We start from the raw sequence: 9479 nt of genomic DNA on the forward strand, positions 1-9479 counted from the left end.
AACAGGAATCATTTCAGCCCTAATGTAAATGTACTCATAGTTTAGGCCATCATTTCACATTTAAACCTGCAACCGGTCTAACATCTCATGCCTTTATGACAGTGACTCCATCCGTGAAAAGATGAAGAAGAATTACATGTCCAACCCCAGTTACAACTACGAGCAGGTGAACCGGGCGTCTCTGGCCTGTGGGCCAATGGTCAAATGGGCGATCGCTCAGGTATGGGTGCACTCGTGAATCACTCTTGTCCTGCGTCTGCTGTCATGCCGGTCATCATCTGTGTGTGTGTGTGTGTTCAGCTGAATTACGCAGATATGCTGAAGCAAGTTGAACCCTTGAGGAATGAGCTGCAGAAACTGGAGGATGACGCTAAAGACAACAAGACGAAAGCAGAGGAGGTGGAGCAGATGATCCGAGATCTGGAGGCCAGCATCGCTCGCTACAAGGAGGAGTATGCAGTGCTCATTTCTGAAGCTCAGGCCATCAAGGCGGATCTGGCAGCTGTGGAGGCAAAGGTCTGAACGTCACATGTGCACATCTGTGTGGAGTCCTTCAGAATGACTTCTGACGTCTGTGTGGTTCTGTAGGTGAACCGCAGTACTGCGCTCCTAAAGAGTTTATCTGCTGAGAGGGAGAGATGGGAAAAGACCAGCGAGACCTTCAAGAATCAGATGTCCACCATCGCTGGGGACTGTCTTCTCTCTGCTGCCTTCATTGCTTATGCTGGTTATTTTGATCAGCAGATGAGACAGAACCTCTTCACCACCTGGTCTCATCACCTCCAGCAGGCCAACATTCAGGTAACAACATATCTAACCATAAAAACCTGCTGCCAACATTTAGCTGCAGATACAAAATATTGGCATTTGAATATTGTAATCCAGGTTCATTCTTAACCTATGAGAAACAATTTTAGTATTTGTTTGTTTGTTCTGTGTTTCTAAATTTGTTCATGTCATTGTCTCACTATTACATTTGATCACCCAGGCTTAAACAGGTCCTTAACCTCCTTCCAGAGTTTCGAGGGTTTAAATTTCATTTCTCTGAACATTAGGATCATGTGGTGTTTTGTAAATGAAAACTTCAACAATAATTTGTGTGATTGAAATGTTTTTTACCCAGTTCCGCACAGACATCGCCAGGACTGAATATCTGTCCAATGCTGATGAGAGACTGCGCTGGCAGGCCAACTCTCTGCCCGCCGATGATCTGTGCACCGAGAATGCCATCATGCTGAAGAGATTCAACAGGTACTCATGCCATGTGTGTGTGTGTAGAGAAAAGCACTTTGATCTGGACAAGGATGAACTGTTGAATGAATGAAATGCTTCATAATCGTGTTTTGCAGATATCCTCTGATCATTGATCCATCGGGCCAGGCCACAGAGTTCATCATGAACGAATACAAAGAAAGAAAGATCACTCGCACAAGCTTTTTAGACGATGCCTTCAGGAAGAATTTGGAGAGTGCTCTGAGATTTGGCAACCCTCTGCTGGTGCAGGTATACTTGCACACTTTCTTCGCTCACAGATCAGTAGGTGTCCCGCACGTTTCTCGTGATTCAATGCTTTTGTTGTGTGTTGCAGGATGTGGAGAGCTATGACCCCATACTGAACCCAGTGCTCAACAGAGAGGTGCGCAGAACCGGCGGCCGAGTTCTCATCACTCTCGGAGATCAGGACATCGATTTGTCTCCTTCCTTCGTCATTTTCCTCTCTACGCGAGACCCGACAGTGTGTTCTCGTACACTTTTCTTCCTTTAAAGTAACTGAGTTGTAAAACTGTAAAACGACTAAACTTTGATGTGCCGTTGCAGGTTGAATTCCCTCCGGACCTTTGCTCACGTGTGACCTTTGTCAACTTCACCGTGACCCGTAGCAGTCTGCAGAGTCAGTGTCTGAACGAGGTTTTGAAGGCCGAGCGACCAGACGTGGATGAGAAGCGCTCAGACCTGCTGAAGCTGCAGGGTGAGTGTGACTATGTTCTCTGTGAGATGATGTTGACCCGCGTGCCTCATGACAAGAGAGTTGACGCTCTGCTGTTTTAAATGCCCTCAGGTGAATTCCAGCTTCGTCTGCGTCAGCTTGAGAAGTCTCTTCTACAGGCCTTGAATGAAGTCAAGGGTCGTATTCTGGACGACGACACCATCATCACCACCCTGGAGAATCTCAAGAAGGAAGCTGCGGAAGTGACCAGGAAAGTGGAGGAAACGGATATCGTTATGCAGGAGGTGGAGACTGTGTCTCAGCAGTATCTGTCTCTCTCTTCCGCCTGCAGCAGCATCTATTTCACCATGGAAACTCTTAACCAGGTCTCATGCACACATGAAGTACATTTACATTTAGTCATTTAGCAGACGCTTTTATCCAAAGCGACTTACAGATGAGGAAACATTGGAAGCAGTTATAACAACATAGGCCACAAAATACATAAGTGCATCAAACTAGTCCATTAAAGCCTAGCACAGAATAAAAAGCTAAAAATAGTGAGGTTAGTAAGGTTTTTATTTTATTTTTATTTTTTTTATATAAAGAAGGAAAGGGAAGAGAATTGGGAAAATCAATCAGCGATGTGTGTTTTAGAATTCTCTGTTTTACCTGCGTCTCTCTTACCCGTGCACAATGTTCTGTCTTGTTCTCAGATGCATTTTCTGTATCAGTACTCGCTGCATTTCTTCTTGGATATTTATCACACTGTGTTATATGAGAACTCCAATCTGAAGAGTGCGAGTGACCACACGCAGCGTCTGTCCGTCATCACCAAAGACCTGTTTCAGGTTAGAAACTGCCTGCATTTATTCATCTTAAGACTATCATCTTTTCATATTTGTCCAAAGAGGTCATATTCTAAAGTTTACCTGAATGCAATCATTGCGTAGGCCAATAGTAGAGCCGGGTGTTAAATAACATGGTGGACTAAAGGGACTAAAAGCAAATGTTTGCAGGATAAAGAGTTGTAACCGTGTCTGGGAATAACCGTGAGATAAACGGCTCTGTGTGTCTCTGAAGGTGGTTAGCGTAGCCTCGTCTCTTTCTATAAACCTTACATTAGGTTAGTCACTCTTGGGCTTCGTTCCCACCCTTCTGAATTATGTTGCATTAATCTGGAGTCATCACTAACCAAGACTGTTCGTTGTGCTACCTTACAATGAATCCATGATTTCTATATAAACCCTGAATAATGTGACATGTTTTTTTTTATTCAGGTTGCGTTTAACAGAGTAGCTCGAGGAATGTTGCATCAAGATCACATCACATTTGCCGTGCTGCTCGCCAGAATCAATCTGAAGGGTTTAACCAGGTGCACACAAGCAGAACCAAGACTTTAATTCTTTTGATTTTTGAGAGGTTTTAAGGACTGATATCATGTTTTCTTTTCTGTTCTCCAGTGAACCGTCTTATGACGCAGAGTTCCAGCATTTTTTGCGTGGGAAAGAAATCGTGTTAAGCGGGACTGTTGTGCCACAGGTGAAGGGTCTGTGCAGTGATCAGTCAGAAGCAATGGTGCGTCTCAGCTGGCTGCCTGCGTTTAAAGAGCTGGTGGACAAGGTCCAGGCCGATGAGGTGATTGTCCATCTGTCTGTCCACTCTGCTGTCTCACAATGAATCGTCTCATCAAAACAATTTATTAAATGATGCCATTCTGTATTGTAGCAGTTCTTCATGTGGCTGGAAAGCAACTCTCCAGAGCTGTCTGTTCCCTACTTGTGGACTGAAGAGAAGGCGTCCAGTGAGTTTTCATGCTTTTTCACACACAACGTCCTCTGAAAGTGTCCAGCAGTGAGCAGTGTTTGACGTTTGTCCTCAGCTCCCATTGGTCAGGCGGTTCATCAGCTGCTGTTGATCCAGACGTTCCGACCCGATCGTCTGCTGGCCATGTCGCACATCTTTGTGTCTAAAGTCATGGGAGAAAACTTCATGGCCATCATTGAACAACCTCTTGATCTGGCCAACATTGTCGATAGTGAGGTGAAGACATGTGTTCTGGGCCGACTCGCGCTGTTTTTTGCTGTCAGTGTCATTGAACTGTTCATCGAAATGGTTTTGTCTACAGGTGAAGCCAGGGATTCCGGTGCTGATGTGTTCCGTGCCGGGTTACGATGCCAGTGGATTGGTCCGGGATCTAGCCGCTGAGCAGAACAAACACATCACCTCCATTTCTATTGGTAAGAACCTTCAACTTTCATATCCTCAGTCATCCAACAGCCTGCTTTTAAGAAAACGTGCCAATGAACGCTTCCTCTCGTCTTAAGGTTCTGCTGAAGGCTTCAATAAAGCTGACCGAGACATCAACACAGCGGTGAAGTCTGGCAGGTGAGAACCACTGATCTTTCACACTCGAGGGTGATGATGATGATGATTGTTGACTGTTGATGATAATGCTGTTGTGTTGAAGGTGGGTGATGTTGGAGAACGTTCATTTGGCACCTGGTTGGCTCATGCAGCTGGAGAAAAAACTTCACTCCATGCAGCCGCACGCCTGTTTCCGTCTTTTCCTGACCATGGAGATAAACCCGAAGGTCAGAACTTTGCTCCGTCACATCTGTTCTCTGCTTTATTGTTTAATGTCGGGTTAACTGATGCATGTCAATGACTCCCTTAGGTCCCTGTGAACCTGTTGCGTGCAGGACGCATTTTTGTTTTCGAGCCTCCTCCTGGCGTGAAGGCCAACATGCTTCGCACGTTCAGCAGTATTCCTGTTGCACGCATGTGTAAGGTAAGCAACAGAGTTTAGTGATGGAAGCAGACTGTCGTTGTTCATTATCAAACAGACTTGCGTTTATGTTTAGCATTGTTGTTCTGAAACCTAAAAGTGGTGTTAATATAGCTGGTTTATTAACGATATTCACACTGAAGCACAGGCTCTATTTACCTATGACTTACCTGTCTGCTTTCTCTCACAGTCTCCAAATGAACGTGCTCGCTTGTACTTCCTCTTGGCCTGGTTCCACGCGGTCATTCAGGAACGCCTACGTTACGCACCACTCGGCTGGTCGAAGAAGTATGAGTTTGGAGAGTCTGATCTGCGCTCTGCCTGTGACACCGTGGATACGTGGCTAGACGACACTGCGAAGGTCCGCATGCGCTTTTATTTCCGTGATTGTTGCTTTTATTTGATGTGAGCCGAGGAACTGAACTTCACCATGTTCTCTGCAGGGTCGTCAAAACATCTCACCTGATAAGATTCCGTGGGCAGCGCTGAAGACCCTGATGGCTCAGTCCATCTATGGCGGCCGCATCGATAACGAGTTTGATCAGAGACTGCTCATCACCTTCCTGGACCGTCTGTTCACCACCAGCAGCTTTGACAGCGAATTCAAACTGGCTCTCAAAGTAGACGGACACAAGGACATCAAAATGCCCGATGGCATCCGGTCAGTCATAGATGCTTTTAGTGTTGGCTGTGTTTGAGTCGCCCTGCAGCTCTGCTGACGGGTTGTTCTCTGTGTCCTGCAGGCGAGAGGAGTTCATTCACTGGGTGGAGATGTTGCCTGACACGCAGACTCCGGCTTGGCTGGGGTTGCCAAGCAACGCGGAGAAAGTCCTGCTCACCACTCAGGGTATGAGCGTCACACAACTGACATGCTGGGGAGACGTCATTGATCACCATTTGTCTTTGTGTTCCTGATTGGTGCACAACTCTTACTGTAGCCATGAACTTTCACCTCTCTGTTTGTACTTTGATCATTTAGTGCTTCATTTTTCGCAGCGTTTCACATGTTTGATTGTGTACGGTCATGCAGAGAGTGTGGAGCTGCATTTCATGGCTGTCACGTCACGGTTACGTCCAGCTCTTTCTGATGCTTTAGATGACGTTTGTCCGTTACCGTTCAGTTAAATGGTGTCTGATCTCTCTGCGTCTCCTCATGAACCCCACTTCAACTTTTTTAAGCGCATGCGAGTTTGTCCAACAGTTCATTTGATCTCCCTTTTTCACTTTCTGTGGGTGGCTCCCTCACGATGCCCGTCCCTTCCCTCAGGCATTGACATGATGGGAAAGTTGTTGAAAATGCAGATGTTGGAGGATGAGGACGATCTGGCCTACGAAACGGAGAAGAAGGAGCGTGCGGCATCTTCGTCTGACGCGCAGCCTGCCTGGATGCGAATTCTTCACACCACAGCCGGCAACTGGCTTCATCTCATCCCAGAGTTGGTCAGTCCCCTAAAACGCACCGTGGAGAACATCAAGGTACGCTCGCACATCCATCCTGTGGCCTCGCGTTTGAAGGCCGTTTTGTGTTGATGGATTGAGTGGGCTGTACGAATAGAACGAGCTGTTGTGTTTTGTAGGATCCTCTGTTCCGGTTCTTCGAGCGGGAGGTGAAGATGGGCGCTCGTATGCTGCAGGAGGTCCGTCAGGACCTCACTGATGTGGTACAGGTGTGCGAGGGCAAGAAAAAGCAGACCAACGACCTGCGCACGCTCATCAATGAACTTGTCAAAGGTACGCACAACACTGCTCGTGGTGTTAAAAATGCAAAGCAAATGAATCTCGAGATGTTTGATTATCAGCGTCTGTTGTTGTGCCACAGGCATTATACCTCGCAGCTGGTGCAGATACACCGTTCCTGTGTCCATGACTGTCATCCAGTGGATCGCAGACTTCAGCGAGAGAATTAAACAGCTTCAACAGATCTCGCAGGGAGCGGCCAGCGGGGGTGCTAAAGAGCTCAAGGTATTCCCTGCACTCACAGACCCAACATACGGGTCAATGTGGTTAGGAGACGTGTTCCTCTGGTTTTTTAATGCGGTCTTGATCTTCTGCAGAACATCCATGTGAATCTGGGTCGACTGTTTGTGCCCGAGGCCTACATCACAGCCACACGTCAGTACGTGGCTCAGGCCAACAGCTGGTCTCTGGAGGAACTTTGTCTGGAAGTCAACGTCACGTCTGCCCAGGGAGCCGCACTGGACGCTTGCAGCTTCGGCATCAAAGGTGAATTTGGTGAAGAACACTCGTCTGAATGAGAGAACAACAAGCTTCCGTTGTGATTCATGGTGTCTTTCTGCTGTACACAGGTCTGAAGCTTCAGGGAGCCATGTATGGAAACAACAAGCTCTCGCTGTCTACGGCTATCTCCACTGAACTGCCGCTGACGCAGCTGTGCTGGATGAAGCAGAGCAACACTGAGAAGAGAAACATGGTCTGTATGATCCGCTCATGCTGCTTGTGGGACTTTTTCTCTTTGATTTCTGAACTAACTCTCCTTCGTCTCCTTTCTCTCAAGGTCACTCTGCCAGTGTATCTGAACTTCACCCGTGCTGATCTCATATTCACTGTTGATTTTGACATCGCTGCTAAGGAAGACCCACATCACTTCTATGAGCGCGGAGTCGCCATCCTCTGTACAGAGTAGATGAAGAGATTAACAAAAGAAGATTGACGAATAATGATTCAAATTCATATCTCTTTAGCCTAACCAATCACCCCTAATAGCAAATCACTTAATGTAGTTCAAGTCACTCGCATGTAATTCATAAAGTTTTTCTTGGAATGAGGTTAGAATGTAAGAAGCAGGTTGGCTGATGGATTTCTTAAGAAAGTTGTTTTCGTCTGTGAGGTTTTAGATGGAAAATGAAAGTTGAGCAAAAAAGGTGGTTTTCAATAAAGTTCATGTTATGACACTCATTTGATCATGTGTTCAACATCCGTCTGTCTGTTCATTTGTCTCTTAATGTCTAATTATTTGAATGATGTTTAAAAGTTGGACATCACACACACTTTCCAAGCGACTTTAGTGTGCATTTTAGTGTAGTCTATACTTGACTTTATCGGTATGGGTTCCCTGGGATGAACCCACGACCTCTACGGACTAGCACATATTCTCGTAGCCTACTTTAGCATTCTGTTCGGTTTCTGAGGAGCTACGGTGTGCCTCAACTCTATCATTTATTTTCTTTGCTATTTACATTTGAATCATTACAATGAGTTGGCTTCTTCTTTAAAAAGTTAAAATACACTGCTCAAAGAAATTAAGGGAACACTTAAATCACACCGCATTAGATCTCAATGAACGAAAGAACCAGGTCAAACCTCTTCACTTACATACTTTGAGTAATGTTGTGAGAACAAAATGATGTGGTAATGTTCAAAGAATGCCAAAATCAAACGCATTAAGGGCAGGAATTGTAGTAAAATCACTAAGAAAATGAAAATCACAGTAACTCATGTTCGTCAATGATGTGCATGACCTCCCAACAATGTCTGGGCATACTCCTGATGAGATGGCACATGGTGTCCTGGGAGATTTCTTCCCTGACCTGGATTGGAGCATAAGTGAGCCCCTGGACCGTCTATGGTGCTACTTGACGGCATTGGATACATGAGATCGAAGATGTTCTCAACTGGATTTAGGTCTGGGGAACGTGAGGGCCAGCCAATGGCATCAATACCTTCATCATTCAGAAACTGCCCACAAACTCTGGTCACATGAGGCCGGGCATCATCATATACCAGCAGAAGATCTGTGGGGATGAAATCCTTACTTCATAGCACATGGAGGTCAGTGAGATTCTCCCCGGACCACCCTTACTATTGCCTTTTATTTGCACCAAAACAAGTGAAAATTATTCAGTCACTTAAGCTTCCTTGCTGTATTCTTTGATATTCCTGAAGGTTTACTGACTGTGTATAAAGATCGTCATATTCTGCTATAGTGTGTGTGTGTGTGTGTATAATTTGTAAAGAATGGATCTTTCAGTACATTTACACGCAGCAGAGGCTCGAGGCGTTTCAAAAAGTCAAATGTCAATCCCATCACAGGTTTATTGCGTGTTTACTTGATGATGTCTTGAAATAAATGGACTCTGTGGAAAGATACATGAACAATAATGTGCTAGCTTTATTTACAGTACAACCCAGTGATAAACCATCAGTTTCATGTCCTTGTCTCAGCCATGTTCTTTACATCTCAGAGGCACACACAGGCAAAGAATAAACAATAAATAGATTTCATGTTTTACATCAAAATTTTTTCTGTGAAATGCAACTTTGACCAAATTGATTCGAACCTTTATGGTGTCACTGTTTTCTGTGACGACATATCAATTCCGATCTCTTCGGTGGGCTGGTAATGTCTTGTGAAATCAAAACGATCATCCAATGACAAGACAACAGCCTCAAACTCTCATCCATCATAAAGTCAAATGTCATGGTCTTGTACACCTTGATTTTCAGTCGCTTTCCAAACGACAAAACGAGTCTTTTCGATGAATCTTTTAGACAAATGGTGGGACTGATGTTCTCCGAGGATCTCCTAACCCTCTCGTCAGATTGTCACTCCCTCTCGACCTCCATATCACTGATGCATGGCCGTTTGCGCTGCATCCCCTCGTCCGGGTCACCTGAAGGAGGGAAGAACTTTCTTTTGGAGAACGCGCCGTGTAAAGAGGAGCAGTCGTCTGGAGACATGGGACTCCGTGTGGAAGATCCGTGCTGGACTCTTTTGGAGGAGGATCTGTCTGTGGTCACTGCGGG

At 45.6% G+C, this 9479-nt stretch overlaps 2 protein-coding genes across 7 annotated transcripts in view; one reads left to right on the forward strand and one right to left on the reverse strand.

The window, feature by feature from the left end:
• Positions 1-7665, forward strand: part of dync1h1 (dynein, cytoplasmic 1, heavy chain 1) — a 29637-nt gene extending 21972 nt beyond the window's left edge. For 2 of the 4 annotated variants that reach the window (XM_079458550.1, XM_079458551.1), the window contains exons 53-78: positions 103-220; positions 301-516; positions 589-801; positions 1124-1251; positions 1350-1503; positions 1589-1735; positions 1819-1969; positions 2060-2313; positions 2644-2778; positions 3208-3302; positions 3391-3565; positions 3656-3731; positions 3810-3970; positions 4056-4167; positions 4255-4315; positions 4398-4521; positions 4605-4718; positions 4906-5076; positions 5159-5376; positions 5459-5562; positions 5983-6191; positions 6293-6446; positions 6535-6677; positions 6770-6938; positions 7022-7146; positions 7231-7665. In XM_079458550.1, coding sequence (XP_079314676.1) covers positions 103-220; positions 301-516; positions 589-801; positions 1124-1251; positions 1350-1503; positions 1589-1735; positions 1819-1969; positions 2060-2313; positions 2644-2778; positions 3208-3302; positions 3391-3565; positions 3656-3731; positions 3810-3970; positions 4056-4167; positions 4255-4315; positions 4398-4521; positions 4605-4718; positions 4906-5076; positions 5159-5376; positions 5459-5562; positions 5983-6191; positions 6293-6446; positions 6535-6677; positions 6770-6938; positions 7022-7146; positions 7231-7359 — 3856 coding nt within the window. In that variant the 3' untranslated portion in view covers positions 7360-7665. The remainder of the gene's footprint in view (positions 1-102; positions 221-300; positions 517-588; positions 802-1123; positions 1252-1349; positions 1504-1588; positions 1736-1818; positions 1970-2059; positions 2314-2643; positions 2779-3207; positions 3303-3390; positions 3566-3655; positions 3732-3809; positions 3971-4055; positions 4168-4254; positions 4316-4397; positions 4522-4604; positions 4719-4905; positions 5077-5158; positions 5377-5458; positions 5563-5982; positions 6192-6292; positions 6447-6534; positions 6678-6769; positions 6939-7021; positions 7147-7230) is intronic. The other 2 variants (XM_079458552.1, XM_079458553.1) reach the window with 1 other exon arrangement.
• An 889-nt stretch (positions 7666-8554) lies between these two features.
• Positions 8555-9479, reverse strand: part of LOC306895073 (uncharacterized protein) — a 2471-nt gene continuing 1546 nt past the window's right edge. The window contains exon 4 of one of the 3 annotated variants that reach the window (XM_079457988.1): positions 8555-9479. This exon is cut by the window's right edge and continues 282 nt beyond it. In XM_079457988.1, the coding sequence (XP_079314114.1) occupies positions 9279-9479 (201 nt within the window). In that variant the 3' untranslated portion in view covers positions 8555-9278. The other 2 variants (XM_079457989.1, XM_079457987.1) reach the window with 2 other exon arrangements.

The sequence above is a fragment of the Barbatula barbatula genome (genome assembly GCF_947034865.1).
Source record: "Barbatula barbatula genome assembly, chromosome: 6".
NCBI lineage: Eukaryota > Metazoa > Chordata > Actinopteri > Cypriniformes > Nemacheilidae > Barbatula > Barbatula barbatula.